Source organism: Marmota flaviventris, chromosome 2 (genome assembly GCF_047511675.1).
Source record: "Marmota flaviventris isolate mMarFla1 chromosome 2, mMarFla1.hap1, whole genome shotgun sequence".
NCBI lineage: Eukaryota > Metazoa > Chordata > Mammalia > Rodentia > Sciuridae > Marmota > Marmota flaviventris.
This window is the reverse complement of record NC_092499.1, coordinates 195,318,322-195,337,453: the sequence shown is the minus strand read 5'-3', so window position 1 is coordinate 195,337,453 and position 19,132 is coordinate 195,318,322. Positions and strand designations below refer to the sequence as shown.

The 19,132-nt window shown below is 48.3% G+C and overlaps 1 protein-coding gene across 2 annotated transcripts; it reads right to left on the bottom strand.

Moving 5' to 3' along the window:
* Positions 1 to 2,589: 2,589 nt before the first annotated feature.
* On the bottom strand, positions 2,590 to 18,425 carry Sall4 (spalt like transcription factor 4). 2 transcript variants are annotated; one of them, XM_027946453.2, is made up of 4 exons: positions 18,296 to 18,425; positions 6,164 to 8,482; positions 5,108 to 5,388; positions 2,590 to 3,023 (listed from the first exon to the last, which is right to left on the bottom strand). In XM_027946453.2, exons 1-4 carry the CDS (start codon positions 18,423 to 18,425, stop codon positions 2,601 to 2,603), a joined length of 3,153 nt encoding a protein of 1,050 aa, XP_027802254.2. In that variant the 3' UTR covers positions 2,590 to 2,600. The 2 variants fall into 2 exon arrangements, with proteins under 2 accessions (XP_027802254.2, XP_027802255.2); XM_027946454.2 differs by having other exon boundaries at positions 7,478 to 8,482.
* Positions 18,426 to 19,132: the final 707 nt, after the last annotated feature.

Here is a 19,132-nt window from a genome sequence, read left to right as displayed (position 1 = left end):
CCTCCCCCATCAGTACCAGAGAAATCCATTTGATCCAGAGCTGGAGCAAATTCTAAACAGTTCTTACACCATCTCACTCTAACTCCATGCACCCAGTGTTAGATCTGCTTTGCATGCAAGGTAACCTGAGATCCCAGGAAGCAAGCTATTCTGCCCAGAGCAAGTAGGGATTTCAGATATTTTAAAAGAATTAGCCAGAAATGGGTTGGATTTTGGGAAGACATCTGAAAACATGGCTGGGAAAATGGGTTCTCCACCACCCTGAGAACCTTCCCTTGCACTAAATACTCCCTCCTGTGTGACTCTCAGCACAATCTTTTTTTTTTTTGTACTGGGATTGAACCTAGGGGTGCTTTACCTCTGAGCCACATTACCCACCCTTTTAATTTATTGAGATAAGAGTATCACTAAGTTGCTGAGCTAAATTGCTGGAATTGGGGTTGTGGATCAGTGGTAGAGCGCTCACCTAACATGTGAAGGCCCTGGGTTTGATCCTCAGCACCACATAAAAATAAATAAATAAAATAAAGGCATTGCGTCCACCTATAACTAAAAAATAAATAATTTGCTGAGGCTGGCCTTGAACTCCTGTGCCATCCTCCAGAAGTGCTGGGATTATAGATGTGCACCACCACACCCGATTCCATTCCCTTTTAATATAGTTTAATTACGGCAAGAACACTTAACGGAAGACCTAAATTAAGTGCACAGTACACCCCCAGTACCAAAAAAAGAAGATAAAGAAGAAGTAGTGGCGGTGAGGTTAAAAACCGCAGGTAGAAAGGTCTCATGTATGCCCGGGAAGCAGGTCCAGTGTGGATGTAACCAGCTGTGTATCTTTAGGAAACAGAAGGTCACAAGACAACTGAAAATGATGGTCAAGTTCTCAGGTTTGGAACTGAAACTATCAGAAAACATACACACCTGGTAAGTGGAAAAAAAACATTCAAAGTTTATTTTGCAACAGACAAACAGCATCAGCAGGTCCTACAGGGGTTTCTCCATTGGTCACACATTCACTAGGCACTGTGAGCTCAGCAGTGAGAGCCACTGGGGTGTTCTCCGTAACAATATCCGCGTCACAGTGTAAACAGGCGCTATGACTGTGTTCACTTACAATTCCAGAAGGAAAGGCACAACTTGGCAAAAACATATATTTTTTTTCTTTTTCTTTTTTGGATCCTAAAGCCAGGTGCAATAACTAAGACAAAACTTTGGGTAACAGTCTTGATCCACGTTTCAACAAGGGCCATCCGAACAGAGGGAAAGAATCCTCGGCCCCAATGCCGGGTCCTTCTTTCTCCTTCCTCATTCAACCATTAGAGCAGTATCTCGGCATCTGCTCTACATTATCACATGCACGAAAGGGGATTTGAAAAAGGAAATCACAAAGACATCGTGAATGTCTGGCTGTTCCCACCAATATGTCAACTCTTAGGTCTAAGACAGGGCCTGGGAATACTTCAGCGGTCATAAAATAGGAAAATAAAGACTATGGCTACTAACATAAAAAAATAAATGAGGTAGATAAATTAAAGCTTTCACACCCAGGACTCGCCTGTTTCAACTTCGTAGCCTTCATGCAACTCAAGGAAAAATAAAAATCTTCATTATTACTTGTTGTAAGTTGCACTGGGGAAATTGAAAAAAAAAAAAGAAGAAGAAAATGTGAACCTGTGATAGAAGTACGCCCTTCCATGAGCTTCTTCTTGAGAATGAGAATGTAGTTCTTCAATAGAGTAGGCACTGGCAAACTACATCACGTCACCTGAGAACCCCCACTCTTCTGGTATCTGGGAAGACAAGGCATCTGGACATGTGGGGAGTAGCTGGCACTCTTGGGGCTTCAGATGAACTGTCTTTAAATAAGCAGCAACACACATTGGCTCCCTAAGGACTAAAATAAGTCCAGGAAAGGGCATCCTACTTAAGATTCTAAGGTTGAAGGAATTTTGTTCATTCTACAACCTTAGGGGTTTTTTTTGTTTTGTTTTGTTTTTTTTTAAAGTACATTCAAAAATTAAAAAAAAAAAAAAAAAAAAAAAAGATGGGCACAGGATTGAAGGTCATGTAAAACAGGCCCCTAAGTAGAGGGCAGAAGGTGTCCATCCACTTACTTATGCACATTTGGTTGCCCTGGAGGTAGAGTGTACCCCCCACCCACCCAATTAGGCTAAGTAGTTGTCTTTTCCACCAGGGTGCTCAGTAATTTCCAACTGTTTCACCCTGAAAGAGGCAACAGTCTTTGGAAGTCACTCTAGGTTGTACAAAGCTTCTATGTATACATACAGTTTGTCGCAAGTAACAAAGCTACTTTGCAAGACCCGCTTCTTTCCAAAAGAAAATAAAAATAAAAATAAAAAGGTTCTAGTCTGTTTTGGTATGCCTATTTTTGCTTTTCAATTTTTCCTTTTTTTGCAAAGCAGCATAGCAACAATCGTGATTGTAGGACTGCCCAAGGTTGAGGTCACAACCGTAAACATCATTTGCATATCAGTAAGAATAAAGAAAAGAGGAGATGGGTTCTTGAAGAAAACCAAAAACCAGTCCATCCATTACACCAGATCTGCACTTCTCCTGGCTGGCAGGTTCTCCTGGGCTCAGCTGACTGCAATCTTGTTTTCCTCCAGGAAGTGAGGGAACTGGTGTTTGGCAACGCTGTCGGCAACACCCGGCTTCTCCACCTCGGCACTGCCCCCAGACTGGGAGTCCATCTTGGAGACCGTGGCACTGCTGGCCACAGAGCTGGCCCCCAGGGAAACCGGTAGGGTGGGAATGCCGCCACTCTGGATCACGGAGATCTCGTTGTTCTTCACGGCCAGGCCACCATTGAGCACACTGGTGTACTGGTTCCACACGACAGGGACAGGGTCCACACGTACCGAGGGTGCCAGGATCTCTTTAGGAAATATTTCGGAGACTCTCTTTCCATCCGTACCCAACAGGGCCATGGTGTTCTCGATGGCCAGCTTCCTCCCGCGGCGAGCTGAGTTATTGTTTGCCCCATGTGTCATGTAGTGGACCTGCGGACAGGACAGAGTTTCTTAGCAAATATTCTACTGCTCCCCAGCAAGACCAAACCAGCCTGCATGTGGCTTTGGTTCTACCCAACGAGTGTCTCTCAATATACTTTTTTTTCATTCAGGAAGTAGATTATATAAAAAAAATAAAAATTCAAATACTGGGTAAGGGGGAAGCAGAGATCTGGCAGTATCTGGCCAGCACTCCTGCCTAGAGAGACCAAGGCAGTGCCTAGACTCTTGTCTCTGTGTGTGTACTTATGCAAACACCTGCTACATGCCAGGCACCGTTCCAAATGTCAAGGTCAATATTTGTCCTATTCCGCTTGTAATCCCAGTGGCTTGGGAGTTGGGAGGCTGAGGCAAAAGGATCACAAGTTCAAGGCCAGCCTCAGCAATTTAGCAAGCCCCTCAGCAACACAGCGAGACCCTGTCTCAAAAAGTGCTAAAGATGTGGCTCAGCGGTTAAGTGCCCCTGGATTCAATTCCTGGTACCATTAAAAAACAATAACAACAAAAACCAAGGCCTTGGGTTCTATCCCCAGCACTGGGAAAAAACAAAATTGAAATCTGGTTGGGAAAGCCACAGAAGGCCATGATGAGAAGGAGATGCTATTCAATGTAGGTCTTCCTAAGGAAAGACCCCCCTACCTGTCCCCTGGATGCTTTCCATAATTATTTCTCCTGCCTGCCCTTCAAGTTTTGGAATATTTTTTTTTAGCTTCTTTTTTTTAGTTTAAAAACCCTTGCGTGAGGTATCAGGTTTCTCAGGCACTCAATGCATCTTTACTGACACCCTGGAGACCAGTGGCCACCCCACGGGGTGGGGGCGGAACAGAAGAGGCTGCTTGTGCATCACTAGCGCTGCTCACTGCTGTTGCTAGCAGTGACTGCGAAGGTTCTACTTAAGAGCACTTGGTCTTGCTCCAGAATAACCCTGGAGTTCATCATTACCACCATCCAGGGCAGCCAGGGAGACTGAGTCACAGCAAGCCACCTGCCCAAACAAGCCAGGGGCTTACGCACTGATGAAAGATCCAGGGGGATGCACATTGCTCAGAGCTATACAGCAAACCAGAGGTGGGGCCAGGTGGAAAACCCCAGAGCCCTCTTCCCATCTGCAGGACACTTTCACCCTTCACGGGGGCAGCTCCTCCTACAGCAGTAATAGCACAGGCCACTCTCTGGAAGGACTCAGCTGCACAGCTATTAACTTGGAGGCTACTGTTTGTTTTAAACTCCAGTGCTTCCGGACATGCATTTATATAATAATCATATTTAATCATGGTATTTAACTCAACTTAGCAGGCCAGGAAACAGAAATTCAGTGGTTGTCAAGCCTGGAAGGTTAAACCAATGCATAAATGATCAATATTAGCTCACAACTAATAACAAAGATCTTCTGTTTCCAGACTTATTCTATGGATCTACTTAGCTTTTTTTTTGGCTGCGCTGGGGATCAAACCCAGAGCCTCATGCATGCTCGATGTCCCATCAAGTGCTGTACCACTGAGCTACAGCCCAGCCCTTAACTATTAAAAGAAAATTAGAGCCAGGCACAGTGGCACATACCTCTAATCCCAGAGGCTTGGGAGACTGACAGGAGAATCACGAGTTCAGAGCCAGCCTTAGCAAAAGTAAGGGGCTAAGCAACTCAGTGAGACCTGTCTCTAATAATAAAATACAAAATAGGGATGGGGATGTGGCACAGGGGTCAAGTACCCGAGTTCAATCCCTGGTACCAAAAAAAAAAAAAAAAGATATTTCAAGAGCCATCACTTATGAGATGTGATTATATATCCCTTGCCTCTTTTTTTTTGCAGTACTAGGGATGGAACCTAGCCTTACACATGCTAAGCCAAGTGCTCTACCACTGAGCTACACCCCCAGCACCTCCCTTGTCTTAAATGGAATTTATTGGGCTGGGGATGTAGCTCAGTGGTAGAGCATTTGTCTAGCATGTGTAAGGCCCTGGATTCCATCCCCAGTACCACACACACACACACACACATGCAAAATTCCTTAAGTGGAATTTATCACGAAACACACCGATAAATCACCCTGCCAGGAAGCACAGCGAAACCCACCTTCAGGTTGCCTTTGGTGGTGAACGCTCGCCCACATATGTTGCACACGAAAGGCTTCTCTCCAGTGTGTGTGCGTTCGTGAATCTGAAGGGCACTGGCGGATGAGAAGTTCTTCCCACACCGTGTGCAGCCATGTTGCTTGGCCTGTCGGCGTGGCTGGGCCGCTAACAAAGGTGTCATGCCTGGGGACATGGTGGAGGGTCCTACAAATGTGCCGGGAACTTCAACTTTGACATAGGTGGGTTGTGCTCGAATAAACGTTGATGGGAGACTGCTACGACCTAGTATGTGAGGGGAAGAAAATCCAAACCTTTATCATCCAACACCCACTCATCCTTAGAAACAAGACAGCTTTGAAAACAACTGCCCACTAAACCAGAGGAGATGGCTTACAGGAAATGACACCTCACCAGCAGCTTGCCTTTGGATTGTTCATCTGCACAAAGAATAGAGACTGGAAAACGGACCCTTTCGGTTTTGCATCAAAGAATGGGCAACATGGGAATACACGTAACTCAAGTTCAAGTTTCTGCATCAAGAGTTACCTTTAAAACCTGCCCAGGACCTATCTATCTGATTCTATGATGCACCTGTTACCCTATCTTACTATTAATGACATCAATACGTGCCCCAAATTGATTTGTACACTTAAGATATTACTCCCCCCCTTCATAAATGACTTGTGAACATTCCATTAGGGAGCAAGACCTCAGAATCTATAGTTCATTTCAGTGGCCAAAAAGCAGTTTTGCCCACTGCTACTGGGATTTGCTTAAGATTACCCCTAGATCCCCATGGGGTCAAAAACAAAAATAAAAACCAACAATAATGATGCTTGTCCATACCCAATTTGCATTAACCACTATAAGTAAAAAGCCTGTTCACGGCTAGGACAGAGGTGGTTATTATGTCCCTCTACCCAGAAGTACAGGAAAGCTAATTGCCCTACAGAGGAGCTGCTTCACATCATACTCCGTTTGCAAAAGTTCAACCCAGGTTCCTTTTTGATGACCTTGAGCCCACAAGGGACATAAGTGAAATCCAAAGCTCTATCACCTTCCATCTCGGGGCGGCTGTTCTCGGAGGTCTCAGCTTTGCCCCCAGCATCGGGAGACCTGGACTTGATGCTTTCTGCTTGGCTATTGGCCGGGGACACGGCCTGGAAGGACATGGTTTCCATGGCATCTGGGCTTCGGCTCTGATACTCCTGGTCGCCCATGAGCGAGGACGAGTCGTTGGTCAGGCCGTCGCTCTCCACTGAGCCATTTTCTCGGCTGCTCTGGCGCTGCAGGCCCCCAGGGGCAGGACCCACCTTCACTGGGGCATCTAGGGAAGCCATCACAGGGAACCCCAGGGTGGGTGATGCCACGTGGGTGCTGGGAAGAGGTGCAGGGACCTTTGAGGAGCCAGCGGGGGCATCCTGGGACGTTACTTCATCTACATCAATGCTCTCCACCTCCTCGGGGCAGGAGGCACCTGTGCTGCCACTCTCCCCGACCATCATGGGCTCGGAACCCGTAAAGTCACAGGGGCTGTCTGGCAGAGGCGTGTTGGGAATCTGGCCACCCATGTGCATCCGGATGTGCTGCTGCAACATGACCGCGTTGGTAAACTTCTTCTGGCAGATGGGGCACGAATGCTGGGTCTTTACAGATGTGTTGGCTCGGTGAACCCCAAGATGCGTCTTCAAGTTGCCTTTGGTAGAAAAAGCTCGGCCACAGACCTTGCACTGGAAAGGCCTCTCCCCAGTGTGGGTGCGGTAATGCATCTTGAGAGAGCTCTGGCAGCTTAGGACTCGGTGGCAGATGAGACATTCGTTGGGGTCCGTGGTGGCCTTGTCGATGTTTTCCACCAGCTGCTGTAACTTCAGGGTCTCTGACCCTGGCTCGGAGGTCCCACTCCCCTGGAAGCCACCAACCCTTGGGGAATTATGGTTGGGTCCCACCCCAGATAGTGGGGGTCCACCCTCACTTTCCGGAGAAGGCCCAGGCTGCAGGTCGCCGGGCAGCGGGCCACCCCGGAGGTCCTTGGGGTTAGTCCCCGGAGAGAGATTTTGAGGTAGCCCTAAGCAAGGGGTCCCTGTTACAAGGACAGGTTTGCTGTCTAAAGAGAGACTCGATTCATCTACAGGGACGGGGACAGAGAGTGCATAGGGGATGCCATTGCCTCCTGCCATTTTGTCCTGGAACTCGGCAAACAGCTGGGGGTTCGCCTTCACCTGGGGGTGTCGGTGAAAGTGTACCTTGAGGTTGCCCTTGGTGGTGAAGCGGTGACCACAGACAGAGCACACGAAGGGTCTCTCTCCAGTATGGGAGCGGAGGTGGATCTGCAAGGAGCTATCAGTCCCAAAAACCTTGCTACAGTACTTACACTTGTGCTTGAAGAGGGCCGCCTCGTCTTTGGGTTTGACATCCACAGCGGAGATGTTCGGTGGCTTCCCTTTCCCTTTCTTGGATGGGTCTAGCGCCATGGCGGAGAAAGGGCTCTGGAAGAGCACAGAACCTGGGGCCTGAGGTAGCAAAGCGCTCGGGAGCCGAGACACGACATTCGGGAGCACCCGCGACCCGTCTGGCTTCAGGGCAAAGGGGGTCAGCCCTGGGGACAGCGAGCCAGCGGTGGAAGGGATGTTGGCATGAGGTAGCTTGGCTTGTTTCAAGGCATCCAGAGACAGGCCTTGGCTTCCGGCCTTCTGGCTGAGCAGCGCCACGGTGGCGGACACCTGCTGGGACACGTGGCTGCCCAGGGTCTTCAGGGCGTCGGTCCCGCCCGAGTGCAGGGCGTGCGCCGCCCACATGTTCACCTGCACGCGGATCTGCTCGGTGAGCTGCAGCTGCTGGAGCTGCTGCTGCTGCAGGCACAGGATCTGCTCCAGGACCCACGGGATGCCGTGGGCGCTGGGCACCGGGGCGGCCGGCGCGTCGGCGCTGCGCTGGTTCACCGCCACCTTGGTGCCCCGGAGTGCCTGCAGAGTCACGTTAGTGTTGGCCACTTTGCCTTTGGGTAAATAGCTTATGTCCTGGGGCGAGGGCGGCAGGGTGGCCTCTGCCTTCAAGTACATGACGGGCTCGGCGCCCGGCTTCTCCTTGGCGCTGCCGCTGCTCCCCTGGTGACCATCCTTACTGCTTGGGCTGAGCGGCGGGTGGTTCAGCACGGCTCTGGAGAAGTCCTCTGAAGGCACTGGTCCCTCGCTGTCGTTCATGATGAGGACAGGTGAAATCTTAGTGCAATTTTTCTTATGTTCCAAGAACTCCGAGAGGCTGAAGAACTCGGCACAGCATTTCTCACAGATATGAGTGTCCTCCTGGCGGAGCCGCTTCGCAGCGGCTTTGTCCCCACCTGCTTCATCGCCACTGCCCGTGTGGTTCATTGAAGCACCTGTGACAAGACAGAAAAAAGCTAAGAACTCAACCCAAGGAAAGGACACATGACACCTAGGAAAGAACCAGACTTCAATGACAGGCACTCCTCGGGTGTTCCCACGGGAGAAGGCTGGCCTCGGAGACAGAGGCACCCAAAAGGTCGGAATGAACAAAGCTGTGGGCTGAATTATGCTCCCCCAAAAGACATGGCCAGCGCCAGCTCAGTGGTAGAGTGTGCGCCTGGCCCATGTGAGGCCTTGGGTTCCAAACTCAGCACCAGGGGGACGAATTAAAAAAAAAAGATGGTCCTACTTCCCCACGTGGCACATCCCCCCACCACGAACCTGTGCATGTGACCTGATCAGATAAGGTCTTTGCAAATGTAACTAGACTGGGCCTAGGTTTATCCAAGGCTGGTATTGTTATTTGAGAAAGAGAGATTTGAGATGTACCAGATGTCTCCCTCAGAGCCTCTAGAAGGAACCAAACCTGCTATCACCTACATTTGGACCGGCCTGGCCTCCATACCTGTGAGAGAATAAATTTCAGTTCATTTAAGTCATCCAGTCTAAGACGGTTAATGGCAACCCTAGGAAAGGAATATAACTTATCAAAACAATCCCATCCCAACCCCTGCACCTCTCTCAGAGTCAGCTTACAGAGGCAAACAGATGGGTTATGCTGTCTAAGAGAAGGACATTAAACCTGCTCAGATCATGGCTGCTGACCTCCTTCTTCAGCCCATAGTAAGTGAAAGGCAGTCAATGACTCATTCAACCAACGCACCCGGCACCCGCTTTCCAGGGGCAGCAAAAGCTTAAAGGTGCCAATAATTCAGATGGTAACACTAAATTCATTTGAAATACAGAGCACAGCAACTTGGGTGAATTGAGATAGGAAGGACAAGAAGAATGTTCCCAGAACAGCTTCATATGTGGGAAACACACGGAAAAAGACTGCAATGCCCAAGCAAGACACAAACGTAGAAAGACTTCATTGACTTTTCGGATTACGACAAACCCGTTGCAGTGTCTTAACATTTAGGATTTTAAGAGGAAAAAGAAGCCTTTATAGAAAGTGAGAAGTATGGAAGTAGGGGAAAGAAATGGTGGACCCCCCACCACACACACACATACTAACAACTTCTGCTATAATTCTATTTTTCTGAAATGAAATACACGATCCCTGATCTAGGATCCTTCAGCTGTTTTTTTCAACTTATGACAGTGTGACAGCAACACAGGCTCAGTACTTGGAATTCTGCATTTTGACCTTTGCTTGGGAATCCTCTCTTGTGATGCTGGAAATCCACAGAATCACCAGCAGCAAGTGAGATCTTCAGCACCACAGCGTGGTTAGGTGGGGGTGCTCAGTCAGTTGGGTATATTAACTGCATTCTCTGCTCACGATAACTTCAACTTACTCTGGGTTTATCGGGATGTAATCCCACTATAAGTCAAGGAACATCTGTGTACAAAAGCTAAGTCCTATTTTGAGTCTTATCTTCTTAAAAATGACTGACCCGTAGATTTTTTGGGCAAGTGGATCCTATCCAGATTAGGGTTAGTATTAGCGTACACATTCTGATTCCCTTTTGAGGACTGTGCTGTACCCAGAGGCTTGGGTCCTAGGAATCTGAAGCCTGGTGGGGAGTCTCTGTCCAGCCTCCTGCCACCCTATCAGGTAGGCTAGGCCCTCCCCAAAGAAGGCACTGGAGCTTGGAGTCTCAGGACAAAAGGCACATCTTAGACCTAGCACCTCTGGGCTTGTGAACCTGAGCCATACACACATTTGCACAAGCACAAAGATCCATGTTATCAAGTGTGCACATGTTTGTTTGTTTATTTGTTTGTAAAGGCAAAACTGTTTACAGCGGTGACAAAGGAAATCCTGGTTCACCCACAGTGCAAAAAAAAGAGTGTAAGTTCTGCATGCTGCACAAGTCAGGTGATGTAAGCCCCAGAAGCAGGAAGTAGCAGGACTTCTTTTGTTTAAAATGAAGCCTATGTGTGACTTTTCCATGTAGATGGAGCCAAGGCAAGGTTGCACACCACTTTCAAATAAATAAACAATTGCTTTTTATGTTAGTAAACCATGGATTTTGACTGAAAAGCTTCCAATAGTTTGGAGGAAGGATGGATCTTGAAGAACAACCTTAATAAACTGACTTCATTTTTACCAATTTCAGACTGAGTAAAAAGAAGACTTCCAAAGTCATCCAGTGCCTACCTCACCAACCATGCTCACCACCTACTGTGTGCAGAGGAAGCAGGGCTGTGGGGGCAAGGATGGACCCACCATTTGTATGTTTCCTTTCATGTCTTTACATTGCAGCTATTTTTTCTCAGGGATATTTTTGAGATTCCAAAAGTATCCCTCTTTTCAACACACAAACACATGTAAAACACACACAAGAAAAACCACACACATTCCTTCTTTATGGCACTGGGATGAACCAGGGATGCTTATTTTTCATACGAAGACAGAGCCTTGCTAATTCTCCCAGACTTACTTCAAATTTGCAATCCTCCAGCCTCAGCCTCCTGAGTCACTGGGATTAGCCATGTGCCACCACTATTCCTCCCTCCACATCCTTCTTTTTTTTTTTTTTTTTTTTTTTTTTTGCAGTACTGGGTATTAAACGCAGGCCTCATGCATGCTAGGCAAGTGCCCTACCACTAAGTTACATCCTCAGCCCCAGAAGGGATATGATGCCACAAGGCTACTTCCAGAGACAGTTGCATAGGGGAGGCAGAGCACAAAGACCTAAGGCCTCCATAGCACTCTGACTCAGTCCTAGGTTAAGAGTCAAGTTAAAAAACAAAGATGACGAAAAAAAAAATCTCATCAATTCCCAGATCAATGGTATCTGTTAATGCAATTCATGTGCTCAAATGCAGTGCGTATGGGTAGGTAATGGGGGTGGTGTTAACTGGCACAATCTTTCTGGAAAAGCAATTTTGTAATTATGTGTCAAAAACTTTCTCTGGGGGAAATACACCCACAGGTAGGGAACATAAATGGATATAGCTTCTTCAGGGAGTCATCTGGCAACATCTTAATTTTAGTTTAATTCTCCTTGACTCAGCAATTCCTTTGTTAGGAATCTACTTCCTGTATTGCAAGGTATTTCTTGCAGCATTTCTCATATTAACAAACAAGTACACAAATGGACACACACTGTCCATCAGGAAGTTTCTGGTTAAATAAATTAGAGTGCACAAAAGATGAACATTGTATCCTACCAAGACAAGTAGACTGTGTTAGTGTGCTCCTCCACAGAACAACCGCCCAGGAGTTATTTCATAAGAGGGAAAAAAAGGGAAGAGAACAGGATGTGTATATAATGTGCTCCCATTTGGGCTCACAGATAAAGACATAAATATGTACATGGAAACAGAAAATGATACAAGAGAAACAGTTGCTGGTATCCACCTCCTGGAGAATGCACCTGGGAACTCAGGTGGAAGAGAAAACTGTAAACTGTACCCACCTTTGTCCTATGGCTTCTTTTAGACTGACATTAAACATCTAAAACTCCTGGGTCAAGCTAACTCCTCGCGTCACCCTTGTGTCTCTCTCCTGCTTCTGAAGACCCAAAAGTTCCCGCAAAAATGTCAAGCTCTCCACGCTGCTCCTTAGGCCCAGGCAAACCTCTACCCACCACCCATACTCGTCAAAGGCCTGTGCCTGAACTCATTTATCTTCAAATCCACTTAACCAAACCAGCATCTTTCTGCCGCTTTGTACATGTGAAAACCGAGGCTCAGAAATAATTAAGTGGCTCAAGGTGACATACAGCTAAACTAAAAATAAATAAGTACTGAGTTCTTAGATACTAGTTAAGGAGGACAATAAGACAAGGGACCTAGTCCACCCCCCCCCACCCCCGCATGGTACTGGGATTGAACCTAGGGGTGCTCTACCAAAGAGCCACATACCCAGCCCCTTATTTCTAGACAGGTCTCTGTAAATTGCTGACCCACCATGTCCTGCTATAATGTATCATAAGTATATCACACTGTGGTTTCTTTGGAGCATCACAAACCAGTATCATATCAATAAATGTTTCTGTCCCTCTCCCCGGTAGATGTTAATCGTTTTTAGGGGCAATATTCTCTCACTGAAGGTACATTCTAAAGCAGGAATTTTTGTTGTTGGGCAGAGTGCTGGGGATTGAACCCAGAGCCCTGTATATGCTAAAGATGTGATCTATCAATGAACTACACAAACCCCAGCTCCTAAAAGCAGTCTTTTAATTTTTTTAGTTTTAGATGGGCACAATAATTAATTTTTACTTGCTGCTGAGAACTGAACCCAGTGCCTCACACACGCCAGGTGAGCTCTCTACCGCTGAGCCACAGCCCTAGCTTCTAAAGCAGACATTCTTAAGCAGGGGTTCATGAAATTAGGAAAAAAATACTTTCGTAAGAACTGAAAATGGGCATTTCTTTTAATTTGGCATGTGAGGAATAAGTGACAGTGGTATCAGCAGAGCCTGTGACACTGTCACAAACAAACACACACATTTTCACATGGCCTACAGTTGGTGCAATGACTTGACAATTTGGTGGTTACCTGACAGGATGCTGATTTTGTTACTTATTGTATTAGGAATTGTTATATATTATATTAATTAATATAGGCCCGTGGGTACAAGCAGGAGGACCAGGACCCAGTTCTGGGATACCCAAATCCATGCCTGCTAAAGTCCCTGATACAAAATGGCGCAGCATTTGCATATAATGTGGACATCCCTCTGCATACTTTGAATCCTCCCCAGGTGACTCATAATACCCCTAATACAATGTAAATGTAGGGGAAGTCTTGTTCTAAAGTGTGTGGCTTAGGGAGCCAGGGCAAGAGACAAAAGCCTGTGCATGCGGGTACAGATGCAAGGTTTCCCCCAAACATTTTCCCCCCTAGTTGTTGATATTTTATTTATTTATATGTGGTGCTGAGAATCGAACCCAGTGCCTCACACATGCAAGGCAAGTGCACTACTGCTGAGCCACAGTCCCAGCCCTTCCCCAAACATTTTTTGACATGTGCTTGGTTGAATCTGCAGATGCAGAGCCCGCAGACACGGAGGGCCAGGCGCACATCACGAAGGTCTCATTTTGGGGAACAGCACTTCTGTTCCCTTGGCATCCCGTGGATCTTCAACATGTCGACGGCATAAAAAAGGTTAAGCTCCTCTGCTGGAAGGATCTACTGGTTCCCAGAGTGATTTACAGCCCGAAAACCAGCTGCCTTCACTGTATACACAAGCCTGGAAGCCGCACCGGCAACATCCCGCTTGAGTCTTAAAACAGCAGCAGCTCTGTTTGCCTGTGCAGTAAAAAGTACTCGTGCATCCCCACCACCCCTGGCACATCCTGAGGGCGTATTTGCCAAGGAGTAAGAGGACTTCGTGAGGAACAATGGCTGGGTATGCTTAAGTTAACCCGAAAAGAAAAAAGCAAAGTTCAGAGGGATTACACAACAACTCCTTCTTCCATCCCTGGGCCCCACCCCCACCCCGAATTTTAGGAATGTTATCTCTCAGCATCTAGTTATCCAATAAGTTGGAAGAATGCAGTAAACCCAGCAGGGGTCTTAGATTCAATCACAGCCAAATGGATAGAGAATACTCCTGGTATTGTGCAGGAAGAAAGTTAATCTGCTAGAGGCCAATCAAATTCTGGAGACGCTAAAACGCTTAAAAATTAAAACCTGTGTATCTTGAGGGAAGCATTATGACTCGGGCTTATCTGCTTTCTCATTCCTATATTAGAAGAATGACTATGAGCAGATTATCTAAGGCACACAACATCTCCTACCCTCCCCCACCACCCAGATAAGGGCCTACCAAAAAAACAAAAGGAAATTAGGTCCCCAAGTGTTGTTGAGCCAGTGGCAAGGGCCCTGTTAACCAGTTTAATTTTAAAAATGTGTAGATGGCAAATTAGACCCCAAATTAAATTTCTACTTAATTAAAATTTTTAAAAAGTTTCAAGGAGCCTTGGATCAACGTCCAGGGAGGCTCTGTGAAAAAGGAAGAGTAAGAAGATCAAAAAAGACTGCTAAGGTGTGTGATCTATCTGGCCATCGGGGTTAGAGATGTGCCCCATTTTGAAATTTGCAGACTCCAGAGGGCAAGGGGCTTTGTTCCCTCCTGAGGATCCCTCCCGAACAAAGCCTGACCAGAGTGTGAAAAAAAAAAATTTTTTTTTTTTTTAATGGCAGTGACTAGTGATGCAGTTCTTGTCTGGATTTAGAGGCCTTTAAACATGTCTAGAATTTTTATTTTTAAATAATCCAAAGTACAGTAGGCTAAAAGCGCTATGAAAGGGGAAAGAATTCAAGAAATTAGTTCCCTATCACTTTTTCCAGGGCAGTAAGGCCCAAAGAAACCAAGTGCCAACATCATTTCCAACTTGCTTCCCTAGAACCTCTTCATCTAAAGCCTAGAAGGGCATATTTGAAAAACTGAAAGGGTGATTACCAAACCCAACCAGCTTCAAACACTAGACAGGTCTTTTTCATCTGGGAAAGAAGGAAGATAACCCCATGCCACCACCAACTGCTCAAAGACCACCACAAACGCAACCCCTTGGATTTAGGGCAAGGCTGAAAAAAACCAAGCAGGCCAGGCACCGTGGGCAAAGTCATCCCAACCTGAAGCCACAATTGGTTGTGAGAACTAAAGATCATGTACCTGAGGTCCAGACTGGGTCGACCACAGAGTAGGCTATTTTCTCTGCAGAATTATTTCAGTGAGCAGCACCACACCATCCTGACACAATAGTAAAAGTAAAAACATTTTCTTTCTAACAAAATTATTGATCACATTCTTAACACACTTCTACAACTCAAATAATCTAACTATCATCTTATCACCGTTGTAATAAGGAACCCAAAAACTCAGGGGGAAAAAAAAAATGAAGTTAGCCTCCTGTTCACACTGTTGAAGCTCATGCAACCAGACAGGAACACAACCCCTGCTCTAATGCCTTGAAAAAACACCACCAACGAGTTCCCTAAGCACCCACCAACACTTCACATTTCAAAAGAGGAAAAGATAACCGTCTCCAGCCTCCCAAAATGGTTCCCAGCCCCTACCTACAGGAAAACTCACTAACTGCAGGAGCCACACAAGTGTAACTGACTTGAGCCCAGGAGTGTAGGGGGCCCGGTTCTTACAGTTGAAGAACGGATTTAACGATGCAATTTATTTTTAATGAATAAAAAGGGGTTGTGGGCAAATTGCAGTCCCCTCTTCTTTTGGGGGGGGGGGGGGGGGAAACTCAGATGAATTGGCCTGAAACCTCACTAAAGCCAGTGTAGGTCATTTTAGGAAGTTACTTGAAACTTGGGAATCTTAATCGTTGATGGTTGTAATCCAGTTTAGCACAAAGGGCATTTGAAACCCTTTTGAGAAAATGCTAATTTTCCCTAAGTAGTGTTCGCTCCCTTCCCGACCACCTGCAGATTTTTTGACCTGCTAATTATTACCCCACCCCAATTGCATTCTCAAAGAGCGTGGCAAAATAAAGCCAGTCCAATTTTTAAAAATCATACCTATCATTTATTTATGAGGTTCGTCAAATGCAAACATCCAAAATGTAGCCATTAAAAAAAAAAAAAAAGTCCTACTTGGGGAAACTATACTGTCCCAAAGCGGCAACTGAGGGCTCTGCAAATACATTCTAGGATCAAGGAATTCTTTCCAAGAATTCCAAAACCTTGGCGATGAATAATGGGCACAGACGGCACTGGCTGGAGTCACTGGCAGAAATCCCCAGGGGTGTCCGTCCTGGGCCTAACCTAGCACTCTGCACAACACCCTCCTCAGCCGGCCCCACTCACCAGGTGTGAGCCAGCGGCGGTGCTGGGACCCGCCTCCCAACAGAGGGCTCGGCTTCAGAACTCGCCTCCAGGGGGCGACCGCGCGCAACTCGGCCAGGCTGGTTTGCACAAACCCTGCGGATCAATAGTGAACTCCCTCCCAAATCGCAGTGGGAGCGCACAGCCAGGCCGGAGATTCGGACCGAGCTCAGCTAACTTACGCTCCGGCCAACGTAAATTTCGGAAGCCCTCCGGTAACAAGCTTTCCCTAAAAGGTGCAAAGCCCCACTTGTGTGCGCCCACCCAAAATGAAGAGGGAAGAGGAGGTCAAAGCAGGACCAGGGGAGGGGTCAGCGCCAGGAGCTCGCCCCTCCTCTCGGGAGGAAGCGGGCGGGCGGGCGGGCGGAGGGTTAACCCTTTTGTTCCAGGTGGGCCAGGCCATGAAGCCTCTCCACGCTCCCCCCACCTCCCAGCCGAGGCACAAAGGGAGTCCACTCCGGCTCCTGCGCCCTCGAGTGTGCCCTGCTCTGACCATCAGAAGCCCCGAAATCCCACGCCCACCCCCTCGGGCAAGCCAGTATTTTTCATTTGCCCTGGAAATTTTGTTTAGGGGGTGGTGGGACGCGGTGACTTAATTTTAACTAGTATATATTTGGAAAATTGCATTCCTTCCCCGACCAAAGGAGAGTACGGGAACCAAGAAGTAGCAACCGTCTTCTCCCCAAAACCAGTGTCGGAACTGGCTTCTTGGTGTTCGGGGCTGCCACGCACAGCCCATCAACTGGGAAATTAGAAGGCAGGCTCCGAGAGGAGGTTAAAAAATGCCCCCTCCCCCCACGCATACGGCTCAAAATTTATCAGGCGACAATTTGGCGGGCCGCGACGGAGAGGAGATAGTGGGAAATCGACTCGCTCCTAAACCTCCTCGGCTAAGCGGCCGGGGAGAATGGGAGTTTGCCCCAGAATCCCGGCTACACTGGTGTCCCGAACGCCTCTCGACCCGGAGGCGCTGGCCGCGGAAACGTGGGCCGGGTCAGCAGCCCCAGGAACTCGCCCTGGCCGCGACCGCCCAACCCTGGCCCGACCTCGCCCCTTTCACCTCGCCCAGCTCCCCAGAAAAAACGTGCAAGGAGCCCGGCGGGTGCACCACGGCGGGGTGGCTGTGCGCCGGCTGCCCGGGTCCCCTGGGGCCAGCACCCCTCTGGTTACCGCGGTTATTTTTAGGAAGTCGGAAATCAAAGATGGCTGGAGGTCAGGCCCCGAAAGGTTAGGGCGAAGATCGGCAGGCGGCGTAGCCTCGGGGAAAAGGCGAAAACCAACAGAAAAAAAGAAAAAAAAAACGTGAAAGGAGAAATAGAGTTTTCTTCTCCACCAACTCTCAGGGCGCTCCAGCCCCCTCCTCAGCGCGGGTGGCCAGCACCCCAACCCCTGCGGGTGGGCAGAGGTCGCGCCCCCTCCCCCACTTGGCCTGGGAGGGGCGCGTGCAACAGATCGCCCTCCTCCGGGGGGTCTTCCAGGGGTGCGCCCCTCCTCCACCCTCCTACAAAAGCCCCCAAGGGGTGGTGGACGGGGAGGAGAGCCTTGGGGTCTCTTTCTTTTAAAACCGGCGCCAGAGAGGGAGGGGGAACCGAAGTTACCGCGGGGGGGGGGGGGGGTTACTAGTTAAAGGAGTGGAACCAATTAAGAAAGAAGCTGAGGACTAGGAGAGGAGACCCTTTTAGGAGTGAGGGAGACAGCAGAGAGTGGGGGTCAACTTTACAATAAGAGGGGCAAGAGCTGGGGGTGAAACTTACACAAGAAAGAAGAGGAAAAAAAGTGTAAAATCTGCAAAGACGGAGGTTGGGGGATGAGGCTGCCTCCCTTCCCTTAGAGGGAGTCCCCAGAACCCGGTTCCAGAATCCGCACTAGAAGCCGCAGCGCCCCGCAGCCCGCGCCCTCGAGGGTCCCGCGAACGTCCGGGAAACTCCAGCGCCCCGGCGGGCGCTCCAGCCCCACTCACCCGGCTCCCCCGCCGCCGGCGCCGCTGGGGCCGCATCTGCGAACTCTGGAGTCGGCTGCTGCCGCGGCTGCTCGCCCTGGTCCTCCTCCGAGTTGATGTGCTGGGGTTTCGCCTGCTTGCGCCTCGACATGGTGCGAGCATCGGGGCGCCGGGAGAGCCGCGGTTATTTGCCCTCTCCGCCACAAATTCCTGGAGTTGGGAAATTTACCCCCCTCCGGCCAGAACGCGCATGTCCCAGTAATTATTATTATCAATAATGCATTGCGATTTATCATGAGCCCTGACAGCTGATTGGCCTGGGTCCAAGACCTCAGAGATCATTTAAATAAGCCCTCATTGATCAGGGAGGGGCGAAGCATTCTGGGCTTTGTAGTCCGGCCCTACATGTGACAAAGGCGTGTTCATCTGGGGAGCTCAGCTAATTAGCATCCGGGCTAAGATTGGCTGGGGCGTGGACGAAATCCGAGGGGACCCATCCTCGCTCCAACTATCTGAGTCCTTGGAGAGGAAAAAGGGGGTTATGTATACTTACCAAAGAACCAGAGGCATTCCTAAAAATTTTGGAACGTGGGTGGGTGTTCAGTAATGAGCTCCAAAAATTGAGGTTGATATCCACCAGCTGATGAGGGAGGTCTTCTCACAGTGAAATACTTTGATTCAATTCTTATATCTACAAAAAAACAAGAAAGAAAAAACCCTGAGATGTGACCTGTGTGGCCTTCCACCTTTTTCGTGATTGACCTTGCTTAAATTGAGTTTAGAATCCACAGAAGAAGGGTGAATGGGGATTTATTCACCTTCCACCCATCGCAACTCTTAAAGCGGCCCTCCAATGTG

Excerpts from the sequence above, each read along its gene's own strand:
- Sall4 (XM_027946453.2), bottom strand. The coding sequence starts at position 18,425 with ATGTCGAGGCGCAAGCAGGCGAAACCCCAGCACATCAACTCGGAGGAG. Across the intron at positions 5,389-6,163 it reads CAGCCGCCCCGAGATGGAAG|GTCGTAGCAGTCTCCCATCA; the intron begins GTGATAGAGCTT and ends CTCACATACTAG. Across the intron at positions 3,024-5,107 it reads CCACCAAAGGCAACCTGAAG|GTCCACTACATGACACATGG; the intron begins GTGGGTTTCGCT and ends TCCTGTCCGCAG.